Below are 25391 nucleotides of genomic sequence, written 5' to 3'. Positions count from 1 at the left end.
TGGTATCGAAGCGAAGACGAACCGGTTCTACCTCTTCACACGCTTGCAACACAAAATGTCAGATGAAGGCCAGCAAATCTTAACGACTACTCCTCGCGGTTCGCTTTGTCCATTTGTGCGAAACGTGCTACCTCTGGAGCCATGAGGCATGTGTCACTTGCGTGCTCATTCTGCGGGGAAGCCGGCGGCTGCTGCCGTGGACTAAGACAGGCTGGCGACGCGCGCGGCGTCGGCGCTGCGACCACCTTAGGGACAAAACAGCAATCGGGAAAGGAAGACCTTAGTTGACCGCTGTTCCTTGCAAGATAAGCTTTTTCTTTCTCTTTCTGCATACAAAAGTGGGCCGCATGATAGCTCGGAGCCCACACCTTTCATTCCAGCCCTGTGCCGATACGCGTCCTTGGGCCATCTCCGTGCTGTCACACGCAGCACAGACAGGAGGACCTGTTACATTCAGCCGGGCGTCCAGCTACTCGCCCCGAGGTCGCAACATCCTTCTGTCGTCCTGTCTGTACTGCGGCATCCCTTTCTTTGCGTATATCTCTTATCTATCAGCAAAACGCATCCGCTTTTCTCGAAGTTATGTCTCTGTTTGCCTAGGCGATGCGCTCGTACGGGGCTTCCGGACTGCGCGGAGTTCCGTGGGTTGTCGCCTGCAGCGTTCCCGTATAAGCGCCTCGCCGCGCCTGGTCTTCTTAGGTCTTGCTGCGGGAAGGACTTTTTTGGCTGGGACAAGAAAGGGAGAAACGAGATATCGATTTCCTTTGTGCTACTTTTCTTTTCCTTTTGCTGTAAAGAAGAAGATTCAAGCCTTTTTCCCTCAACTTGTCACGCTGCTCCTCATCCCCGCAGGCGTTGGCCAGCAGCTGCCCCGTCTTGTGCCAACCGACCCGGCTCCGCAAGTGTTTGTACACCGCAACAGGATACCGCAGTCTTCGCTATTGAACATCATGGCGTAGAACCTCTTTGGGGTGTTTTTTTTGCTTTTCTAGCGGCCTCTGTCCGTCGCATGAAAACACATCTTTGTCTGGTTGTCGCTCCAACGGCCTACCTCTTTCGCCACCCCCGGTAAGGCGCGCACACTGCAGACCAGCGAGCGGTTTCCTCGGTCCGGTGCAGTGCTGCGTTTCCTTCGGCGGACTTCCCGTATTCTCTTCTCAGATTTGCTAATCGATTTCCGGTGTATGGCTTCGGACGGTTGCCGTCAATGCTGTGGCCTTTCGGGGCTTCTTGCTAGTTGGTCCGGGAGCGAGACCCACTTTTCCATCAGGACATCAACAGCTCCCTCCTGTACCAGGCGTCATCTTTAGCAAGAACCCCGTCTGAGCTTGAGGAATATCTCCTGTCGTTCGTGTCTCCTTCGGCACTGGCTGTGCAATTTCTCCACGATCGCCTGTGCCGCAGCAAGGCACAAACAATAATACCCCTCCTCTACGCCGACAGTGTCCGGTCTCGTGAGAGCTTTGCCTTTGTCGACTTCGTTTGCTCCTTGTCAACTACACCAGCATCTTATTCTCTACCTGCTTTTCTCAAACTTAATGGCCATTCACCATTGTCTTGGCTTGATCGTTGCTTTCTGGTAGGCGGTGCGGGAATGCGGTACGGCCCTGAACAGTACCTGTACATGCGCTTCGTCTTGCTGTTTTCGCGGCCCCCCGATTTTTTGTTCTTCCCGTAGGGGGCCGTCTTTTTCCGGCTACCGCTCGCCTGCGTCATTTCGTGGCCATCCTTTCACTTAACGTGTCGGTCTTTCACTCTTTTTGTCAGTTGCTTCCTGTTAACGCACATTCACAGAAGGGGGCCTTCGGGCCCTATTGTCTTGCCGTTCTCCATCTGACCTTACCCATGCAATCGCATCAGCCCGTAGCCGCTCGCCTTCGCTTCTTCCTCCAGCGGCTCACCGGCAAAGACGTCCGGAGGACTGGCCGTGCAGGCGTTCTTACTCCGTTTTTGTCTTCCGCGGGCGCTTCCGCCCCTTCCAATCTATGTCAAAATGATCTCTGGCTCTTCAACAGATAGCACAGCGGCCACGCAGCCGCATCGCTGCCGCACTCAGGAATCGACCCAGTCTACAGCTGCTACGACTTCAGCTCCGGATGTTCCCGCAGACCAGTCTTCGAGACAACCGAGTGTGCCCCGAGGAGCGGGCACAGTGTTCTGCGAAAAGACTTACAAGGTGAAGATCGACGACGAAACGGTGTGGCAAGTGCCGACTAGGCTAAAATACGTCAAGAAGGTCAGTGGCATTATAGCATGCTCATCCGGGGGGGAGTACCGAAGTACCTGTATGTGTTTCTGGAGTGCTGCGCTCTTTTTCGCGAATCTCCTTCCAAGGTCTGCCTTTCTGGTATCAAGTCGGGCTGTCATTCTGTGGCTGAGAGCCTGAAGCGATCAGCTGCGGTTGACCCGTAGTAGAGGACGGGCACGACGACGGGAGTAAGAGCAAGGCTTTGTCCGAAGATATTGAGGACTTGTCATTACTACGCCCGCACTTGGCAGCTTTATCAGCATCACGGCACAATCGGTTTCTGTGGCGCTGAGTGGGCGGATGACAGTACTACAAGCCGGCGACAGCCGCCCGAAGGGTCCGTAAACACCATTGACTCCTGCCTGGATTCCAAGTTTGTATGCGATTTCTGAGTTTGCCGGTATGTTTAGCTCATGCTTAGGGTTTAGGGTTAGTATCCTTGCTCGTTAGGGGTCAGCTACGTTGCCTTGTGAGAGCGCTGTGCCTTCGGCGTCTTCTTTAAGCTTTTTTTGCGTGTGGTTGACCGTTGTCATGCCAGGTAGGAAGCGGGGCCTATGGGTGCGTGGCGTCTTTCGTCGATACAACAGTTTTCGTACGGGAAGAGACGAATAGCGATGACGGCAACTCCTCACGCCAGCAAAGCAGCTGCTCTGGCGGTCATTGTGAAGGGAATACAAAGAACGGAGGACAGGAAGGCACGTCTACGACAAACAAGAAGTTGGCAGTGAAGAAAATCGGAGACCTCTTTCGTGACCTTATAGATGCCAAACGGATCTACCGTGAAATCAAGATCCTGAAAGAGCTGAAACACGACAATATTATCAACCTGGTTGAGATTCTGGACCCCCAAACCCCGGGTAAGTCAACGAAAAGACTCAGGTTTGCATCCACCCTGGTCTGATGGTTTCCAGGAAACAGCCACTGTGTAGCCTTCACTTGAAAACATCCTTTTTTTCTCGGAGGCGGGCCGCTCTGTGGCGCGGTTTCAGAAAACAGGCACAGGCGAGTCCGTAGTGTGCAACTCCATACGGGTTTCCCTTTTTTTTCTCTGCCTTGGTGTTATGTCCGGGCAGATTTCGATGACATATACCTGGTCTCCGACCTTATGGATACAGATCTCCATCGCGTCATTTACTCCCGACAGCCGCTCACGCCGGAGCACCATCAGTACTTTCTTTATCAGCTGCTTCTGGGTTTGTCGTTTCTTCACCAAGCCGACATTATTCATCGCGACTTAAAGCCTTCAAACGTCCTCGTCAACTTGAACTGCGACATCAAAATCTGTGATTTCGGTCTCGCTCGTGGACTCAACATGCATCCTGTTTCTTCTCAGCAGCACCATCTGCAACACGATGTCGGCTGCGGGGGTCCAGAGAGTGTGGTCCGTACCTACAGCGGGAGCACTCGTAATCCGCATCCCTGGGAGGAAGAGAAAATCGCGATCGCGGCGGGTAGTGGCTCTTCCGCAGCTACGAGGCTTGTGAGGCTCGCTCAACAGCAGCAGGGAGGGGGAGGCTACGATACAGCCGAACAGCGGCACGAAGTTGACACCCGGCAGGACGAAGATGTGGATGACATGGTGAGTGCGAGGAAGAGCAATTGGTTTATCCACGTGATGGAGGTGACCCTCATATCGAGCGATATGCTGAGCTGGCTGTGGAGTAGTGCAACGATAACGACGGTTACTGCGGACTGAGGCATTAGCGCGTCCTACCCTAGGCGTTCGTGGAGGTAGCCCCCTCATATCTGATGTACCTGGCTGTCTCCACAAGTGTGACCAACATCCAGTGGCTGTGGTGTCGCCTGGCGGACGATCCGTTTGTCTCAGTCTACGCGGGCACATATGTTTCCAAGGTTTACCCCGAAAGTGGTCTAAGGGATGCTGAGGGCTCAAGGGGAACACCTCACTCCGTTGGACGGACTGGTGAGAGATACGTGCCCTTGTATAGTGAAGATAAAGCCCTGTAACGTTTTGTGTGACGTTCTCTTCTCAGGAACTGACAGACTACGTCGTCACGCGGTGGTACCGGCCTCCCGAAATCCTTATATCGCCTTTCTGTTACTCTAAACCAGTCGATCTCTGGTACGTCTGATGGAGAGGAAACAGAGCTGAGGTGGTGTTATATAAATATTCGCGGGTCCGTAAATCACGTGGCGTTGTGTCCCACTGTATAGCTGTACGGCGTTGACTGCTCTGTCGGGATTCTTTCTTAGTCCGAACACTGGTCACTGTCTGCCCAGCAGTCTCTTGCATGGACGATTGGTGTTTGCGTGAAGTCAGGGCACATGGTACTTCGCTTACATGCCTGTGTGTGTAGAAGTGTCCTGCATATTTATAAGCTTTTTGAAGTAAGCTGCTGTAACCCTTTATTCAGTCCATGTATTCGTTTTTCTGGCTCAGGTCAGTCGGGTGTATATTTGCCGAGTTACTAGGCAGGAGAGCTTTGTTTGCGGGGAAAGATCATTTTGATCAGTTACGCCGAATCGTTCGTATCATGGGTCGACCTAGTACCGAGGAAATCAACAAGGTTGCCAACGAGGGGAGAGGCAAGCACTTCAACAGCTCAGCAACTGGAAAGAAAACCTCCAGCACCAAGAAAAGGCGATCCGAGGCTGCGAGACGGTTTATTGAAAGCCTTCCGAATAACCAAGTAGGCTCACCCCACCGACAGACATGGTATTGAGAGACTCGACCCCTCATGACGCCATGGGGGGAAGGGCGATTTCTGACTGCGATCTTCAAAGCTCAACTGCGCACAAGCGCGTCGACCGTGTGACCGTTTGTTTGTGCAGCCCTACAACTTGGAGGAACTGTTTCCGGAGGCTCCACCAGCGGCACTAGATCTCCTTACTCGATTCCTTGCATTCGATCCTGCTAACCGCATAACGGTTCAGGAGGCGCTGCGTCACGAATACTTTGAGGTCAGTTTCCTTATCCACCATCTGTTGAGACGATTCTAACTGGTTAGAGTACTTACTTGACACACAAGCTGTTTGCTTAGCGGGTTCCACAGAGTCCAAGAAGGGGTGAGAGAGACTTTCGCCATGGGTGTCTGTGTGGGTTTAGAGTACCAAGGTGTCATCGGTAGCGCCCATGTGGGGACAGCGAATTGTATCTATTCCGAGAGCACGGCTGTCTGCGCTGGCAACACCTTATTTCTTCTGGTCCTCCTGATTGCCGCTCGCACGCTTCATCAGAGTGACTGTCAGTATGACGTCTGTCCCGTAGTAGACGCGTCAAACCTGGGGAATCTGCGCATGGAACCGTCAATGTACTTTATAATCCGGTCCAGTTGGATCTTCCTCCTCGGTCACGCGTGCGGCTGGACACGTCTCCTTTCTCACTGGAACTTCAAAAAACAGGTCGTGCATACTCGATATTGAAGAAAGTCTTTTGGTGTGCTGAGTCCCTCTCTCTGAGTGACGTGGCCTCAAAAATCTCCCCCGGTTCTGTGTGTATGTACGCCTTGTGCTCAGGGCTTGCACTCTGTGGAGGATGAGCCACGCGTGACGTCTCCGGTGGACTGGTCGTTCGACAACTTTGTCCCTACCAAGCGGTATGTCGTGACATCGGCGGCTCCTTCATCATAAGCGCTGAACTGTCTTTTTTGTTTATCTCGTTTTCGTTCCGCGTAGTACTGGAATTACATCTCATTCACTCGCGGTTGTCTCCTTCCATTGAACTCATCGTACCCCCCGTGCACTACCAAAGAGAATCAGTATCTATAGATATGTGTTCTCCTCTGCATCTCCTGCACTGTCTTTGTGGCCTTGAAGAACCAGCTGGCAAGTCTACTAGTGGTGAGAGCCCGCGTAGGTAGCAGGGGGATGAGGACGGGCGGGTGCGAGCTTCTCAAAGAGAGGTGCCTGCTTCAGCAGCCTGGCATGCAAAGTAATTTCGTGTTGACGGCTGTGTTGTGTAGACCCTCCCCGGCTTGGTACAGGTTTGAGCAGTCTTAGTTGTACAAGAGATTGACGCTCAGGTGGGAAAAAACAGTCTTTCCTCTATTCGCAGGCACGGGCCTCCCCCTCGTGCTACGCTTCGGACTTCATTGTAACCTAATAAACACGTGGGAAGGTCGTCCGGCAGCGGGTGGTGGCGGAAGCATTCTTTCGCATCATGCACCAGTGTGACTGCTTTCGGCGTAATTATGAGCAGCGGTCACTGATCAAGAAAGACAGCTGCTGCACAGGAACACTACAGAGCACTCGTGTGTTGCGTTTCATTCCTGTTGCACCCCAGACTGCTCCAGAACAAGGTCTACCAAGAGATCCTGTTTTTCCATCCGGAGATCGTCTTGCGTGACTTTCCCTTGCTTCCGTCCCGAGGCGTTCATATCTCCCCGTCTACGCTCCCCGCGTATATCCGTCAGCCCCTGAGTCTGCTCCAGCAACAGCGCCAAGCCTCTGCACCGGCGCCGAGCAGTTCAAAGAGTCTTCACTCATTCTCAAGCACCACAGTTCCGTCATCTTGTGGTTCATTACGTGGTAGTGTCTCGCGGAGTTCCCAACTCTCAACTGGCACTCCGCGTTCCTCGTCGACCCTTGTTCCTCCTGTTGTTCACGTACACCCGCCTGCTTCTTCCGGTACAACGACCCAACTACTTTCTTCTTCGGATGAAGACAGATCTCTTAGTGCGGCGTCAACGGCGCCGCCAGACGAGAATCAAGAGGCGTTATCCACTGCTGTTCTGCTAGACAACTACTCAGGCACCCGGGCCGCTTCTACTGCGGGGTTGTCAACAGCGCAATCGTTAGCGCCAGCCTCGTCCTGCTACTACGGGGCATGCGCCTCCAAAAAAGGGAAGGTCGAAGGCAGTAGTGCTGGGAAGCACCACAGGTCTGGAAGCGGTCGTGAAAGTAGCAACAACAGCCAGCACTCGTCTAACCTCCTCCACGCAGAAGCGTCGTCTTACTCCCTACCTTCTACGCATCCATCCAGCTCGGTCGCCTCATCTCCTCCGCAATCCTCCTGTTCGGTTCAATCGTTCCCAGGTCTTTCAACGAGTATTCACACGGTTTCGACCTCCGCTGCTCTAGGAGCGAGTGTCAACACCAATACTATGATGAAGCAGCGTGATAGTGGCTCACATTTCTGCCCGGACACATCGGGCTCGCTCTGCTGTTCGTCGTCGCCCTCGTATTCTCTACCTACTTGCGCTTCAATTGCTTCTTTTGCATCGCTTCCGGCCACACTCGCGTCCTCTTCTTCCCTGGGCACCTTTGCTCCTGACAGCTCGTGCGCAGCACCGCGGGTGTTACACTCGAACAGAAGCACCGGTCCACCGCGCACTGATGTGCTCGGCAGTGCTTCCGCTCCTGCGACAACTGAGCAGCTTCTTATGCACACCTCGAGCAGGGGGGGGCGCGATGGGAACGGATCTCAGGCGCAGCACAGCGGGGACTGCCTGAAGCAGGGGTCGAGGCACGAGATCTCCTTTGATCACTCCCGCCGCATGCAAGCCCAGCAGCAGCTGGTGCAGAACACAACCGAGGGAGCCGGAGAGGGAAAGAGGTCTTCCGCTGTCGTCTATCGCGCGAGGTACCATCACGCCGGTCATCGAGGCGGCTACGCACAGAACATCGAATCCTCCCAGCTCCACCACCATCCTTTGTGCCATGGTCACGGTCAGCGGGCCGCATCAGGGTCGGTTGGGTGTAGCAGCTCTCAAGGTGCCAGCACGAGCACTCAGAGCATTGGCGCCCTACTCAATGGAGGAAGTCAGGGATTGCACTGCCCAGGTGGATGTACCCGCAGTGCATCTCTTCCCTCCACGACTTCGGAGTTGCTCGCGGCAGCGCAGCAAGCCGTAGGATCGAGCGTTGGGTTTCCTCCCTTCGCTGCCCCTCCACAGCCAGGAGGATCGCATCGTCTTGCCTCCTGTGCGGGGCACTGTCTCGACGATCCCTTAGATGATCACCGGCGTCTACATGTAGATCATCTTTTACATGAGCATGCACATTCCGCTGGCTTATGTGTGAGCAGGGGAGGTAGCATGAGTGGTGGCGCCCGATGTACGAGCTGCTGTGCAGAGATCCTGACACAGCCCACCTCCTCTAAGTATTCTGCCTTTTTTAACCACCAGGTCACGGCTCACTACGACACCAGTATGTGTGGAGGGACAGCTGGCGCACCCGGCTCCGAGGCCCTTCAACATGACGAGCTTACATGCAGCGGACACCGCGGCTGTAAAGATAGAAATGCCAGTGGCACAAGCTGCTGCCGGGGCCCGAACAGCAGTGGCTACAGTACACTCGCCCATGGGGGCGACGGCCGCGGCACTGCGAGTTTCCTGTCGACGTCCTCGACGTGTGGCGCTGGAGAGAGGGGGGTACCAGTCAGCGAGAGAAGGGGGGAAGGGGCATTGTCGAGAGATGGAATAGACTACGCAAGCAGAACAACCACACGGTCTTCGCTTTGTACAGATGACGGCGGTTTTGTAGCAGACGGCCAAGAGGTCTCCAGTGCCGCGCTACTGCAGCAGTTCCACAATGAGCTGCAAAAGCAGCAGTTGGTACACCAGGAGGCAACAATGCAAGGCGATGGTAGTGGGCGTACGTGCGGTCGGGGCAGCGGCGGACGACAGGACAGTAGCGGCCATGCCGTGCACGCGGTGTGTCTCAATGCGAGGAGTGACGAAGGCAGTGCCTTAGCAATGGTGCGCGAGGGTCGCGCAGGACGAGGAGAAACACAAGAGGAACGAGATCGGATGAGAGAGCTGGAGAATGAGGCGTACCTGGACAGCAGTGCAGCCAGGGGAGCAATGGATATGTCCATGGACGTGTCCGTCGGAAGTGACTCGGAGAAGAAAGATCGAACACGCCCTGGTCCCGATGTGATGACAGACGTGGACAATTTCCTCTTGCAGACTCAACAACGAAGGAATACTGGGGAGGAGAGGGAAACGAGCTCTTCTCTCAGGCTTACGGAACACCAGATGCGCATTCTAAGGCAACAGCAACTACAAGGACACTTGCGCCACGACCCGCAGCAGCAGATCTAGTGTATTTGTTTATGGGACACAAGTAGCAAACGCATTTACTGTCCCTAAAAGTTGCTATCGGTCACCCGGTGACGTGTTTCTCATGTCACCGCGTCTTCTCCTCTTTCTAGGGGAGACCGGGTTGCCGGCTGTCTCTACTCTGGTGTGTGCGGCCGCAGGCCTCCCGACGCGTTTGTCTTTGCCACATTGGGAACCACAGTTGCCAGTTACGTTGTCAATCTTACTTGCGGAGAATTGTCAATTATTGGAGTAATTTCAATCACTTATCAGACGGGACACCCACATACACTGGTATACGTACATATACATATGTATATATATGTACCTATCTTTTGCGTGTGAAGTGCACGGCGGTGTGTGTATGGTACATGCGCCTTTGTCATTTACGTGTACATTTCAGGGCACACTCAGGCTCTAACCAAATACTTATACATGTTTATTCTTTCCAGTGGGAAGCGCGTGCACCACCCGAGCATCTCAGCGTGAGAAGGCGAGTCACTCGGGTCTAACATGTATACTGGCAGAGGGGCAGATATTTTTCAACGATTATTCACGCCGTTCTCGTGGATGGTGCTGTACACACCTGCGTGCGAAGTGGGTTCCAGTCAGTCAATGCAGTCAGAGGAGGAAGGGCTTTGTGCGTTCCTTTGGCCCTCTACTACCACGTCACTAGAGGAAAGAAGACCGTTTTCTGAAGGGATCATCGATACGCTTGAGGCTGTCAACTTCTTGCTTTCGCGCTGGTCTACTCGGCTCGCAAGTCACGAGAAATTCACGAACCAAGACGACGGCTATGGGACAGGATAACGAGTAATGGCAATACCTGGAAGAACACAACTTATGGTTGATCGCGGGTCAGGTTGTCGAGTGTGCTTCAGCTTTCGATCAGATGTGCCGCTGAAAGAACCAGCCGCTCTCCTCTGGTGGCAGAGGATAGGTCCCTGCGCCAGCGTGGTATATGGCACGGTTCTGTCGCTTTTTCATGACCGTTGAAGGAAAGTCGTGCGCCGTTATCTTGTCAACTCGGAAGGGAAACAGGTGTACTCGATCCCATCCAGGCGCGGGCTGCTCCGGCGGACTGTCATGCCTCTTCAGTTGGCTCCCTTGTTGAGACAGGTTGTCAGCAGGGTCTGGCCTGCATGAAGAGTTTTTTCGTTGTTCTAGTCAGACACTTGTCCGCCTCTGATCGCCTCGTGCCGCTGTTGCTCATGTCAGGATATTGCGTATTTCTCTGGATGGCTTCTCTGCGGTCGTGCTTTTAATGTCTATTCCTAGTGTTAGCCCACAGAGTTGTCCGCCGGTCTCGCTGCTAGTGTTTGGGAAGGTTCGAAATTGCATAGGCGGGACACGCGCAGGCGTGCAGTACGTTTTTGTCCGCCTGTGTAGAAGAAATACCGGGGTCCGTACAGCGGGACCGACACGTCAGGCGAGACCCCTGTGATAATGACGGAGAGGTGCAGTCCATTCTGAGTTTTTCCGTGCCACTTCCTTCTTTGCCGCGAAGGAGTGGATAGGAATAAGGTAAGAGAAAAATGAAGGCATGACCACGATTGTGTCCTACCTGATGGGTCCAGGGTATGATGCGTCTGGATTATGTTGTAGAATCCAGTCTGTTGTTCGTCGCACGCCATAGAGGCAGTGTGCATGTGAGAATGCTTTCCTACAAGGAGGAGATGGTCACCTTTTTCGAACCTGTCATCGTGTCAGAACGTGTGCGTGGTCTACAGCTCGTTCTTGAGGCGCAGCTGTCGCAGACGCGAATACGCGAACCTCTTTTCAATGCAATAAAGTTTCAGAGACATTTTTCGGTGTAAGAAGGGTCAGCGAGACTAGTAGAATACCTGAGTCCGCTTGCGGAAGAAGGGGGGGGCCCGTAGCGGTGTGACCAGCCTCAGTTGGCCACCGCCATTATCCCGTAGCTTGCCCCCGCGGGGTTCAAGCAACCATGTCAGCTGCGAACAGATCTATCGAAGGGTGTGCCCTGAGACGGGGTTTCATATGAATACCGCACCTTACTTTTTGCTTTCACATTAGTTTTCCACTCAACTTCTCGTATTCTGTCAACCCCGTAGTCCCGTCGACGTCCGTGTTCCACTCTGGTAAATGCTTAGATAGCAAAGCGAAATAGACTAGTAACAAGACCGGCGACGCGTTGAGAGACGGCCTTACCACGGGCAGATCCCCTGGCCGGGGCCGGAGTCACGTAGCGGCGGTCTCCATGCGAGTCTAGCTTTGCTCCTCCTGTGCGCAGAATCATCCGCGTTACGAGCTTGAGCTTTTGAGAGCGACGCGGGTACAAATGGAACACCACTGTGGAATGATGGCACTCTCCCAGACACATCCGCAAAGTGTTTGGAAACCCAAAATATCCGCAATGGTTCACGAGCCACGCGCCTGGCCATAATACCGCACAGGAACACCCCGGAGACACCTGAGAGTGGCGGAAAAGCCAACCAGCCTGATGGTGTGCAAGTGCAGTCACGTGCGAGACACCTGGAGACCAAGTTTCACAGTAATACCTTTCCCGCCGCGTCCACACACCTGTCAGTCCCTGGTTAATTTCTAGGTCAAGGCACACATTTCTAAGTCAAGGCACACTCTCCCAACTAAGAGTGAGCCCCACAAAAGCTTCTTAAGGCTCACTAGCAAAGCTCTTCTCATCCCACTACGTCGCGAGTGAGCCGAGGCAGTTCTGAACTTCGTTCACAGCACACATGGTTTCACTCCCCATTCATAACGCCGATGTGTCATCCAGTATTGTACCGCACGTTGTCGGTAGTCTGGAACACGTGCCCTCACTCCATCCACATCCGTTGTTGGAGCAAAGATTTGAACGCTTCAGCCACGGGGCTTACAGAGGCGTTTCGACGCCGCGGAGCCCAAGCGCCGGCTCAGCTTCCTGCGGAGATCTTCCGTAGTTCAGTCCGCAGGATCATATCACATATATCAGGCCGCCCGGAGCTAAGCGTCTTGACGCCGACTCGTGGACCACTCGAAGAGAATGCTACTCAGTCTCTCATGCCTGAGACCAACGCACCGTCAAAACTTGCCGGCATTGGGCAACCGTACTAGCCGGGTAAGGATCCCTAGAAGAACTCCTCCTCCAAAAAAGAATCGCCTGGAGTACTTTTCTCGAAGCCGTTTGCTCCTCTTATTCTCAACAGCCCCCTGCACTATTTTGGCGAATGCGGAGCAAGGGGTGCCTTCTCACAGACCAGTCATCAGACTCTGTTTCGGCAAGCGTCCATCTTCTCTCTCTCCGAAGAAGTTCTGCCTTTTCCATTCTTACTCGTTTTTCTTGGAACGGGTAGCTTTCTGTGAGTTTTGGTTCTGCCATCATTAGGCCGGGAGCTAAAACTATTTCCTTTCCCTGGCTCAGATCCCCAAAACATGTGTGCTTCCACTTGTGATGCATCCGGGTGGTACTGAGGACCGGTGTGAAGCACGTATCAGTGTGTGTACGCGTTTTTGAAGCGTGAATATTATTACCCAAGACGGAAAGGCCCTACCTGGGCGGTACGCGATGCATGTGGGTCCGCAGCAGCATATGCCCATCATGAGTACTTGAACGCACGTGAGGCCACGTGCGAGACCCACACAATACTTTCGGCGCGTATATCTTGCGTGCGTGTGCGCTGCATTCGTCCCTGAATGCGTTCATGCATCCTGTGCGTCGCGGTACAACGCTTATGAGTACGCACGTGATGTGGCTCTGCGTGTGAGGGTTTGGCGTCATGTGCATGCTTCTGCTGAAGTCTGACCCTAAACCCTAAACCGCGCACGCGAATTTCGCTTTGGGTACGCACGGTGCAACATGCGCATAAGCTACGCATGTTCGAGGTGTCGTTGCTATTGATGTTGCTTGTCTGTCTGCTTCTGAGTTTCCTTTCGGTCGGTTGAGAGCATATGAGTACTGCACACACCTATGTGCAGGCGCTCCCGACGTGTAAGTCTATGTACGTAGTGACTGCGGCATCTGGTGCGCATACGTACGTGCAATGTGCAAGTAAACGTACAGCGGCAATATCAGCGTGCTTCTTGGGATGCGGCTCTGCGCAGTCGCTGTGTACCTTGCCGATCAGCCAGTGTCGTGGTATGTACGACCGCCTGCGCACCAGCTACGGCATGTTTCGCTGGGTGACAGTGTCACAGCTTGTGTGAGTCTCTAACACCCACAGCTTGGCATTGTTCTCCTCACAGTCAGCTTCACCAGCAAGCACTCATCTGTCAACATAGGAGCATACGGAACTTGGGACGAATGGGAAAGACGGAAGTGGCGCCACCCGCTCGCCGTCTCTCTCACAAACTGGAATTACCTCCTCTTCGCAGCCCGAGTTCGCACCGGCTGGGACGCCTTCGTCGCTGCACGCGACCGTCGCGCATGCAGAAATCATTCACAGAACCAGCAGGGCTGCTCTCTTCCTTGTTCAAGTGCTTCGAAGTGCGCAGGCGGGAAACTTCAAGAGTGCGTTATATGGCGCCCTCTACCGCGCTCAGAAAAAAGCGTTGAAGCCGGACCTCTTCTGCCAATCCGACGGAGTCTGTAATCTGCCTAGCGACGGGTGTCCGCTCCATCCTGACGAGCGGTGCCGGACCAAAGAAGCCACGAGTGGACACAAAGGTCGCCGCACGCCCTTCATTACTTCTCTTACCAACTGTTGTAGTCTTCGCTGAGATAACCACTCCAGCCTAGCGATCTGGAAAAGCCACCTTTTCTTCTCTCTCAGCAGAGACAGCTCGAGGGGGCGTTTCCCGATGTCGCCCTATTGAGCCGCCGGCTGCCCGTCTTTGATTTGCGCGATGAGCCTTCGATCTCAAGTGGTCTTGCCAGTCATTCAAGCCTTGGCACGTTCGATTGCAAGTAGTGCAGGTGTAGTGGCTGTACATACCATTGAAAAAACACTCCACAGATGGTTTGAAGAAATGCCGAGCTTCTCTCCTCATTAAGAAAGCTAAATTCGTACATTTCTGTTTCTCACCGGTTGAGGCCGCCATCCACCCAGGGATCCCAGCCCACTCCACTGCCCGACACTTCGAGTTCGATTTCCCTGAACATCTGCCGACGCCGTTTCTGCTCCGCTGCGAACGAATTGATACAATGGACGATGAACACAAGAGCAAGCTGTTTGACAAGACGAGAGCCAGCACCGGGACTCACGGTACACTCAGTACGTACCGAGCGACTGCGCTCAAGCCAATGCGCGGCGACAAAAATATACAGCTTCCAGAATCACAACGCGACACGGCACCCAGGGGGTCACATCTAGAAAAGGGTTGTCATTCTCCTTGATACTTGTGCCGGCTCCCGCAGAAGCCCCCCGGGGGGAGGCATCGCAGTTGCAGTAAAGTCCGGCCATTTGCCGATCCTTTCTTTCGAACGAAGACAACACGGAACAACAGGCACTGCAAGCTTCGCCTCTTGTTCGTTTGGCAATGCATGTTATCGAAATACGCACCCCGATGTCCTCTCCCTGGCTGAAGGCACGTACAACGTCCCTGTAAGTCCTCTATGTTTCGCCGCCTTCTTCCATTCCATTCATTAGTCAAACGGAGACTGTGAAAGGTATACTCCTCCCGCCGGCTAGAAGATGATACAACCCCGTTCAACCCCTGCTCTATGGCATGAACTCCTATGTCGCTGCCGACCCAGTAGTCGACAAACACACCCCGTGAGCGAGCGGTGCAAGAGAAAGCAACTGATCCCTTGATGCGTAGCACTTCCGGCATACGCCGTCGTAGAAACTTACAGGTGAGGTGCGCCGCAGCTGCAAACGGATTTGCCTCAGTAAAAGGCTTTCCTTCGAGGAAATCTGGTGAGGAAACACATCGGATGCCATGCCGTAACAGAGAAAAACAGCCAGGAGGACCAGGAACGCCCTCACGCGCCTTCGCGCTGTCCACCACTCGACCGGTGCGTGGAGCGCTCGAATAAGGAAAGTGTTGGCTCCCCCCCATTGACTCTTGTTGGAACTCCGCTGTCTAAGAAGACGCTGGAGATATATTCAAGAATGGAACTTCCTAGTTGTCACTTCTCTGCAAGGGGGGAGGGACGTCACGCGGGTGCTCCTAGTCCCACTGAGGTCGTGTACCCTGATACAAGCAGCTCTTACCCTGGACAATCTGAAGAGCGGGGCCACGAATTTTTTCTTGCCACATGAGGTCGTCAGAACCTGAGAACAACCGGTCACAGTCGAGCCTACTAACTGCGCTAAAAATCGTAACAGAAGGACTTGTCCCGTCTCCGCGAGAAAACCTGGTCTACAAAAGTCCTGAGAGTAAATGCCGATAATCTTCCGCGGAAACCCGCTAGGGGCATAGAGGTCCTGCCACCGAACGGGGCGATGGTGTGTCACCTGAGCTATGATTACCCTTCACCCGGAAAAGACAGGAAGCTAAGCTGCACAGCTACAGCCACCTGCGAGCAGCAACGAGTACAAAAATCCCTTGGCCGACTTGACGGCTTCCCTCCTTCGGTTACTTAACGGTTCTTTGTCGGCCTGCAAACAGTCTCAGTGGGTTAGTAACCCTGTAACCCGCATGATCATAGGAGCTTCGATACTCAGCGGGTAGGTTCCTGAACAACGCCACTGTGCTATCAGATGCGCCAAAAGAATCCAAACTCGCAGGCACCGTGCTGCCGCGTTCGACCCGCTCCTGTCACATCTTCAGCATTAGCCTTTTCTGGTCTGTGCACACCGGAAATTTTGCTCACGCACCATCGCTCGTATCCAAAAGGAACACGGGTAGCCGCTGCTGACGAAGAAGAAATTTGTTCACGATCCATCGCCTCTGCTTCCTTGCGTACTGACGAGATCGCCGGACGAGGCACTCTGTGGCTGAAGCTAGAGTCGGCGGACACGGCGTTCCTGCAGGACAGCCGAAGTTACAGGCTGTCCTGCAGGAACGCCGAGATTCCCCGGGGTGCGGACTGGACGAAGGAACTGCCGTCGCACCAAGTGTATGCCGCTTATGAAGAATGAAAGGGATGAATTCTTTGTAGCCTGAAGAACGAGTAGCCACACTCCAGTGCGAGACAGAGTGGTGCATTTTCCTTTTACTAGCACCCCCACCGCTACCTGCGTTCGCACCAAACTACAACGAAGTACAAGCGACAGCGGCATGATCTGTTTAGCAGAAACACCGAAACTAAAGCTTGCTGCGAGCACTCTCTTGCCAGTACTGCAATGGCAACCACAAACTTGGGGGACCGGTCCGGGCCCTCAGGATATAAGGACGAGGATACAGTGTACCAAGAAAGCTATCACCAGTAAACTCGTAGGGAGAATAGCAACAATTTGTAGCGGAGGTACAAGAGGTTGACCGTTACCGTATCCCAGTACCGCTTCTCAACGCGATCAAGAATGCTGATGCCCGCAGGGTACGCTTAAGTGGGAGAATGCATTGACACCACACGAGAACAGACAGGGAGGACGAGCTCGCTGGGAATACAGCGTTAGGTCCAGCGCGAGAAAAACGTACACCGGCTAGGAACCCCCGCTGAGCAAAAGAAAAGTACGGACCGCGTCGGTTCCTTACGCACGTCATATGTAATCGGTGTGACAAAGTGACATACAAAGGACCTCCCACGGAGCTATCGTCATCGTGCGTCAAAGTGCATCAGAATTCGACCGGTCTTCGGAGTGGAACAACCTCCGCAGTTGACCACTGATCCTCTTCGGCCGCTGACCGGAGAGAAACCGCCCCGAGCAAAGCGTCTTCTCAGGGTGGACTCAACGGTGCAGCATAGAAGCACCAAGACGTGGGCCCACTTACGAGTCTGTCGGCGCGTGGACTGGTATTTTAGATCTCTACCTCCCTCATAAACTAGAGCGCCCGAAGATAGCCAGGGCACTTCACAAATGTGACAAATGAAGGTCATGTTGCTGTGAGACACGTACCTATACTTTGAAGAATTCCAGGCTGCCTGGGTGGCGGCAGTTTCGCGGGCGACCCGACCGCACATTCGCCATCGGGCGCCTCCTCCGAAAAAGGACTTTGCACAGGGGAAGGAGAACACAGACGCGAAGGAGCATCAATCCTTCCTCCATCACACTGTGAAATGTCGGAGTCGTCAGCTACTATTGGAAGATCTCCATCCGCCACAATGAAGCGCTCTCTCAAGTGGCGTTCCTGTGCTGGAAATTCCGTAATCTTCAGCGTGTCAAGTAGCCACTCGCACTCTTGTAACAGCCCTTGCTGCAAATCGCGAGACAAACACAGTACGGAAGGCCCCCAAAACAAGCGTCAGCGCGGAAGTAGAATCATCGGATTAGCCTTTTTGCAGACAGCCAAGGCTGACTATTAGCATTCCTAAACAACGGGTCTGAACAAAATAAGTATAACACTGTAGACTGGGAACCTGTCGCGGACCGAGTAACGCCACTGTGTCTCTCACGAAACAGGCAACTCGATCCGTTGAGCCGACAATACCCCTCCGAAGGAAGAGTGTGAACTGCGTCGGACCTAGCGGTGACATGTCCACTGTGTCGTCTTCTTGGCCAGAGGTTCTTTTGGACCCGGGACAAAATCGAGACGGCCTCCGCCAGCTTCCTCACGAAGCGGTCCGCACGAGAAAAGATCCAGTTTTTGCAGTCTGAAGCTCATTTACGGTACAGTAGCACATCAGGTAGAGGCACCCTTCAACAGCGGAAGAGCGGAGAGAAAAGACTGCCCTTGTCTTCTCGGAAGTGCGGACACGCGTTCATCACCGCCCCTTCACGAATCGCAGTCCTCGCAAACTGTGACCAACGGTCCGAGTTGATCGTCAGTGGGTGGCATCACTTCCAGAGCCGGTTATTCCGTATGCTACGTTGAGCCCCGGTGCCTGGCACTATGTCACGACTTGCCTGCAGCATCTGTGCCACCCGAAGCTCGAGGCGCTGGCAGTGAATCTGGTCATTACGACAGTCCAGCCACAGAATGCAGCTCGGATACCTGGGCCAACAAAAGCAATACAGTTCAGAAAGAAAACGCAGCTCCGTCGTATAACTCGGCATCTCCGAAGAAAACCACCCGCACCACCCCCACGCGGTCGCCATGGGTGAGCTCGAGGACAAATTTCGAAAGAAAGCTTGTGAAGCGGTTACTACGCCACGCCCAATCTCACACACTTCGGCAACGCAAATCAGTGTCGAACGTGGTGTGAATGAGCTGCTCTCGACCGGCTGTGCGTCCGTGAACCTACGACTAACTAAGAGCTTTTCACCATGAGATCCAAGCCATCCCCATGAACTACGTCTTCAGCATGGCTTGCAGAGTCGGCGTTGCAAGGATATAGGCAGATGTCGCTCCCAACATCTAAACCGCTTCGATGCTGCATACACAGAGAGCGCTCGCATAAGGCGATAAGAAGGCAGCTGTACTGGACTACAGGAAAACACGGGACTTCGCCGGTCCGGGAGCACTGAGATGTACGCCTAGATGGATGACCGGCCACTTCTATTTTTTACTGAACATGAATGTCTAAACGCAGACGAGTACACCAGCGCGCACCTGGAGGCTAAAACATCTTTCCAAGAATATTCGGTACCTCCACAGCGCTACATGGCCTGGAATACTTGACGATGAGGTGTTGTCTGAGCTGGCCAACCAACGACGCAAGTGCACAGCAACATATCCTTAGCAAAAGTACACACACTGGGGTCGGACGGAGAAAAAACACTTCACAAACTCGAAGTATCGTTCTCACCGGAGTCCTTCCCTAACACTTATCTCCCGACGATCGCGCATCAGCTTACTATGCGGCACGCCGCTAGTCGCAGTCGCCTGTGTTGACACAGAACCATCCGGATCGTATTCGACTTGTTACCGTGTGTAGCCATGCTCTCATCTCGAACATGAGAAATCCAACAGATGCTGGCTATGCTCAAACGGCCACCTGTGCGGAAGTTTGCGGGAGCACCAAGACCACACAGGTACCTGTTTGGAATCACTCGTGCTACCGTCTTCTCCTCCTTGTGTCCTTCCTTTGCACACATGAACCGTACTGACGTACCAAAGGTACAGTGCAACCTCAGACTTGCTCGAAACCACGTCGCAGTGCAGTGGCAACGAGCTGGCATTCTTTTTCACTCACCTCAATGCTTCGAATAATGCGCCGACGGTCGTGAGCGTGGAGCTGAGCTGCCTGCGAGGAAGATACCGAATGTGAGGCCCGGCAGAAAGAGAGAGATGGTATATGCAACGTGACTGGGACGACGATGGTAAGTCAGTACAGCCGCCTTCAAGACAGCGTTACCAGCCATCCTCACCGGATCGAAGCGCGTGCCTAGTGAGTACTTTGTGTCCTTAGCAGCAACCGGAGACGAAGATCAACTGGAGCTGGTCTCTAGATTTTGTCTGTGATGTGGGCGCACTTGACAGCCGTACTGTTACAAGCTACAAGGCCGCCGCCACGGTCACTTGCACTCCGAGAAGGGTTGAAAAGGGACACACGCTCCGAGGACTCAAGAATCGCTGCCGCGAACATGCAACAATCCAAGGACGAAGGGACAGAGGAAAAAAAGCGCCTCTTTCGGCAGTCGTGACGAGTCGCACAGCCGCGCAACGCCCAAGGTCTGTGTTTCCCGACAGCCCAACCTGGAGACATACACGTTCAGGGTCAAGGCGCTGTAGATGCTCGAACAGCTTGTCCGTCGGCAAGGCCTGCCAGGCTGGACACCGAACACAGAAAACGCACGCTGCTGGCGTGACAGCGCTTTAACATGTTCGCTCTCCAGTATCACTGCTTCTTCTGAGCCGAGAGCATGATCATTGCGCATCAACGAAGAACTCTTTTGAATACAGGAAGCCGAAATATTCTTCAGTCTAGCTGCTTTCCCCGTTTGCTACCTGCATACCCCCCGGGTTCCCCCATGCAAGTAAGTGCCAGCCACCTGGGACCGAACAACTCTCCGTCCACATAGCTTTGCCGGACACGATATAACATGTTGCCTGCACGAGTAACGACAGAGTGAAGACCGAGAACTGAGAAGGCGCTCTGGGCCCCAGAGCGGAAAAGGGTTCGAAATCAACCTCACGGTTCAACTGTACGACGCGGAGCCTTGTTGCGTAGGTGAATACACCGCCAGTTCGCACACATTCACGGGCACGCCAAATCGCGAGCACTCGCAAACGCCGGCGACATCAGCAAAATGAACCGGGTTTCGTCTATCCTTTCTCTTCGAGAACGGCACCATGCCACACTAGTCACGATTTCCTACACCGACAAAAAGGCAACACGAGACAGTGGGCTGTGATGCATTCGGAATTGGAAGACATACCAGAGTCGAGAGACATGGTACCTTCAGACGCATCTTCTGCTTCGGGTGGTAGATCGTCGAGCACCGATGTCCACAGAAGGTGCTGCATGTAGAGCTGCGTCCCCCCGACAACAATTGGCACAACTCCCCGGGAGTGAAGCGCGCTGATCTGCAAAGCAAGGAGCAAATATCTGAGAACGTCGCTGCAATGAGGAATTGAGAAGAAAACCAAAAAGCTGACTGATGAAAGCGATCGGAAAAAGAAAACAGACCGTGAGGAGGGTGTAGTTGCTGCGCGTGCGCACTGCGGGAAGACGAAGCCTTGAATGAGTACTTCGAATCAGTAGTGAACACAGGATACGCAGACAAAGCCGACAACCTGTCTACCTCCCGACAAAGAAAAGCAGCTATGTCCCGAACAGAGACAGTGGTCAGGTGTGCGCATGAGCGGAGTGTCGCCCCATCGCCCAGTCCTTTGCGAGGCGAACGACCTCTCCACCCGTCAGTCCCTCCCTTGACGTCCCGTCTCCGCACCGGGAGCAATCTGGGTCACAAACCCGATGTCCCCCGAACTCCAGATGGGAGATCCCCTTTTCCTCCGAAGCCACAGACGCTGTGAAAAGGAAAGGCCTGCGAGTCTACAGAGTAGCGTCAGGACCCAAACAGCTTCTACTTGCAACTTGAGCGCGGTATCCCGTTGCTAGCCGTAACCACAGCCACGCGTCCAGGTGAGAGATAGTGGTGTGTGAAACGCATGCACAGAGAAGCGTACAAACCCCATTCGCGCATCTCACAAGAGTACAAGAAAAATGTCCCTGAAAACACAGTCTTTCTCGTTAACCCGAATGGGAAAACAGCCACACGGGCATCGGTCCTCCACACGCAACCACGTGCGTGCTTTCGATGTACCTTGATAACACCAAGTTTGACGCACTATCACCTGAATGCGGAGCATCCACCAAATGTAGTAGCAGTGGCAGTGGACCGGTATCGACGGCTGTTCAACTAGGACGAGAGGAAACTATCACAGGTGTAGTGAAAAAGGGCAACGGCCTACACGCCCGAGACGTATCAACTTGACCAGGTAAGAAAGACAAACACTACGGAGACGGACGGTGTTGTATCCGTCCTTACTGTCTGTGTCGCCAGGCGAAGAAACTTGAGCACACTGAAACTTTCAGTCACATCACAAATGTCAATCAGGTGATGCCGGACCGCCTGCTGTTCTTGGGGAGTGGCTTTCGCCGTCGCGACGTCGCATCCTCTGTACACCTACAGGAGAACACATACGGATGGACAGCCGCTGACATAACGAGGGAGGGCCTTTACGACTCGCAATGGTACTCAAGACCAGAAAGGCTGTATCGTCACGTCGTCCCTGAAACTGTTCGACCCTGCGATAACAAAGTAACCTGTCATTCTCCATCTTCCTCCCCACCCTCCAAATCAGGCAGTGGCTCTTCTCGATTCGGCCGGCACTGGCAACTCTTCTGGAGAAACAGCGCCGTTGAATTCTCAGGTGTCTTCAGTCGAGCAAGCCAAGGACGCAAAAAAGAAAACGGTGCTGTGCTGCTCACGTCGATTTTTTTAGCATGCACGGAAGCACGGGACGCCGCTACACTTCAACTGAACCACCGGCAAAAGAGGTCTCGCTAGTTATCGGGACCGGAGAAAGACCTTCACATCACGGTGAGGAAGAGGGCAAAGTACAGGTGTGAGCGAGAACGTCTCCAAGGCATCAAGATTCGGTGACATTCCACTTGCAATTCTGACTTCATCCGTCTGGGATACTAATGCCACCGTCTCTTAGACAGACTGCCTCAGTAAAAGGGAGCCGCTGTAGTAACTTGCCACCCCTATCAACGCAAATACCGAACCTCAGCGCAGGCCGAAACATACGCCGCCCCAGGAGACACGAACAGAGATGATTGTTTCGACAGTCCGCCTACCTGCATGGAGTCCGCGCTGATAATTTCCGCCAGAGTGCCATGTTTCTCCAGAGAAAGAGCAAGCTCGATTGAAAGCTTTGTCTTCCCTACCCCGGTTGGCCCTAGAACGTAGACCACGCCGTTCGATAGAGAGGCACTCACCGAAGAATCACACGACTTCATCAAAGGTAACGGAGGCGCTGTAAGGGAGGGAGAAGAAAGAGAGGAAGACACAGAAGAAGGATGTGCAAACACAGTTGGAGGCGACCGGGACAAAAGCGTGGCACAAGGGTACAGGCGGTGACAACCGAAATTCCTGAAACCGTGATAGCAAAGAAAAAACGGAAATGTGCCAAAGAGGGGCGCGGATAAAAAAGCAATTGACCTTAGGACGACGCCAAAGCTGAGCTGTACACGCAAACTTTTTCGAAAACATCGAGGGGAGAGGACAAAGATATCAGCACTACACTCACCCTGCGCACCGAAGTGTGCTGAACAGCGGTAGATCCCAGGTGGTGTGTTCACTTGGATCAAACGGTTTCCAAGTCCGAATGAGGGGCTACACTCCTTCAACTGGGTGACCACTTCTCTAGCAGGTCCATAGCAAATCCGGCTCGTAGTGGACCGAAACGACACGTCGCCGTAGAGTCGACCACTCCTCCCGCAGCCAGAACACCGGGTGCTGCGCCCTTCTTTCGTTCGCCGCACTCGCGCAAACGCGTGAGATGCGCGACAGGATGAAGATATGGACCCCGATCCGCGATCTAGAGGCAATCTCCTGCTTTTCACTGCAGTTTCCGCCTCTCTTGCGCTATAGAGCGTGTGGCCGAAGAAACTGTAAAACGACTGGGGCGGCTGCCTCTCCGTACCGCGAGAATGCCGGAGCCTTCGCTCCGAGGCTACGACCGAACGTGCGTTCTTCCGGAACTTCGTCGATGGTTTTGAGAAACAAGAAAGGCATGCGCGAGGAGCACCTTGGCCATCGGAGAGGCTGCGGCCAGCAACACTGCTCCTTCGGCCGGGACCGGTACTACAAGAAGGAAGAAGATAAGGTGCCCGAACAAACGAAGTGCAGCATTTCTCGCTCAGGAGGCAAAACGAGTGTGAAGAGTTACGCAACTGCCTGAGAAGCTGACGAACAGAGAAAGTGAGAATCGTGGAGGAGGGGTACGGACGAAGCTCGCAAGAAAAGTAACAACCGGTGCTTGGCTCTGGCCAGGCCTGAGAACCCTCATGAGATGTCGTCCCGATGCTACGCAAGCAAATTTGGAAAAACACAAGAGAAGTCAGGAGGGTCACATGTGACAAAAAAGCACCAGGTCTGCAGGACGGAAATGTGGTGGTTCTAGGAACTAAGCGATGTCTGAAAAAAGTGTGAGCGAGACGCGGCATCGGCCACCGGCATACTCAGGCACAAAGAGAATTGCCTGGCCGGGCCTTAGGAAGACACGGCCTCTAACTGTTCGAGAAGCAGAGAAAGGAAAGAAGGGTAACTTCTCTAGTCCGGGACCTTAGTGAAACCGCTGCTCAGGTTCAAAGCAGGGCAGAGTGGAAAAGTGACAGCGAGAAGAGGTTTGTCCGTGCAGTTGAGTCCGCAACTGAAAACGGATGACGCCGCGCTATCCATCGACTGCACAGAAGGTACCCAAGAGTTCAAACTTGTGGCGAACAGGTCTTGTAGCCAGAAAGCTGACCTTCGATGCGTCCGAGGGCAAGGCGGTATCACAGGCCAGAGACCAACAGAGACTCGCCTAAATATACAAGTGTCTACACGGGCGATACCAGGTCCTGACCCAGCGCTGGTGCTTGCGAAAGGCCGGGGAGGAGCACTCAAACGATTTTTGCTCTAAAAACACAAGCGTGTACGTGCAACCGGTTCCGCATTGTCTGCTCAGCAGGAGAGAGTTACCTGGCTTGAGCTTCTTCCCTTCCGCTTGTGCTTGCTTGTTTTTCTCGTCGTTGACGTCGCTCCAGCTACAGCATGCACGCCATCCTACAAGAGCGGCAGCACCCATGTAACCTGGGACAGGCTCCGACTACGAGCCGAACAGATCGACTGCGCCGTTCCAGCGGGTCGATCTCCTCCCGCGGCAAGAGAAGAAGCGTACGCGGTGTTGGATAAGACTTTCGTGCACCGTCTTCCACTTCTTCCTCCTTGGCTACGCGAGCAGGTCAGGTTTTGTGGCTGAGACCCAGTTGTTTTTCTTTTCGTGAGTATCTCCTCGTCTTGAATCATCTCTTTGTCTTAATGTGGGGGTGTGATTCGCGCACTGGTGGCAAGGTAGCCTATTTCTCCGCACATGCGAGTTGGCGTGTTTTTTTACGTAGTCACCAGTGGAGAATTCCTCAGTAACTACGGCCTCCGCTGCAACGAGGGGCGCGGCGCGACTGACGGGCACTTTGTTGTACTTTGTGTTTTTCTCGGGTGACCCGAGCTGACTGATTGACTTCCCCCCCCTAGGAAAGGAGCAGGGGGGGAACCGTGTTGTCAGTTCCTCGTAGGCTTCCTCGTATTCATCTTTTCCTCGCCTGTCGGAGATATGCTCTCCCGCCGTGCTCTTCCGTGGACCGTTTCGCGCGTGTTAGTACAGCTGGGTTGAGTACGAGCCTGTTTTCCTTCGGCTGCTCTCCGCGCGCCCCTTTGTTCTGACTGGGAAATTGTCCTCTTTCCGTACGTTACTGTGCGGTGCAGCTACGCTTTCCTTCATTCTTTTTGGGAGCGTGGGCTGCACTGATGCATTTCGGTCTATTTGGGCTCGCGCTACGGGTACAATCGCATTCTGCGCCATCGTCCACGACTCTTCTGACCGTTTTGTCCCAGGGGCCTCCCCATCTTCACCAGCTTGGAGAGGTCCCGAGCGACTCCCAGTTGGATACAACCCAGTACACTCTTCCAATTGTCTCTGTTTTGATTTCGTAACTTTTAAAGACAGCAAGGGAATGTGATTCAGCTTTTTCCTTGGACCGTGTC

General features: G+C 53.8%; 3 protein-coding genes across 3 annotated transcripts in view; 2 read left to right on the top strand and 1 right to left on the bottom strand.

Annotated features, from left to right (window-relative positions):
- The first annotated feature begins 53 nt into the window (after nucleotides 1-53).
- On the top strand, nucleotides 54-11054 carry CSUI_002148 (cmgc mapk family mapk-1). Its single transcript, XM_068062350.1, has 8 exons — nucleotides 54-2236; nucleotides 2787-3105; nucleotides 3322-3827; nucleotides 4243-4331; nucleotides 4650-4899; nucleotides 5042-5170; nucleotides 5726-5805; nucleotides 6492-11054. Exons 1-8 carry the CDS (start codon nucleotides 1994-1996, stop codon nucleotides 9250-9252), a joined length of 4377 nt encoding a protein of 1458 aa, XP_067925668.1. The 5' UTR covers nucleotides 54-1993; the 3' UTR covers nucleotides 9253-11054.
- Nucleotides 11055-13252: 2198 nt separating this feature from the next.
- CSUI_002147 (trna dimethylallyltransferase) lies at nucleotides 13253-24347 on the bottom strand. Its single transcript, XM_068062349.1, has 14 exons — nucleotides 22894-24347; nucleotides 22442-22620; nucleotides 21627-21764; nucleotides 20514-20661; nucleotides 19843-19904; nucleotides 19328-19378; nucleotides 18941-19017; nucleotides 18084-18186; nucleotides 17151-17448; nucleotides 15969-16253; nucleotides 15363-15422; nucleotides 15000-15062; nucleotides 14232-14331; nucleotides 13253-14131 (listed from the first exon to the last, which is right to left on the bottom strand). The coding sequence occupies exons 1-14, from the start codon at nucleotides 23810-23812 to the stop codon at nucleotides 13942-13944; spliced, it is 2673 nt and encodes an 890-aa protein (XP_067925667.1). The 5' UTR covers nucleotides 23813-24347; the 3' UTR covers nucleotides 13253-13941.
- Nucleotides 24348-24374: 27 nt separating this feature from the next.
- CSUI_002146 (uncharacterized protein) overlaps nucleotides 24375-25391 on the top strand; it is a gene marked incomplete at its 3' end in the record, with an annotated part of 1490 nt that continues 473 nt past the window's right edge. The window contains exon 1 of the mRNA XM_068062348.1: nucleotides 24375-25391. This exon is cut by the window's right edge and continues 473 nt beyond it.

The sequence above is a fragment of the Cystoisospora suis genome (assembly GCF_002600585.1).
Source record: "Cystoisospora suis strain Wien I chromosome Unknown contig_896, whole genome shotgun sequence".
Lineage (NCBI taxonomy): Eukaryota > Apicomplexa > Conoidasida > Eucoccidiorida > Sarcocystidae > Cystoisospora > Cystoisospora suis.
Note: the sequence above shows the minus strand (reverse complement) of the source record. Positions and strands in the feature narration are given on the sequence as shown.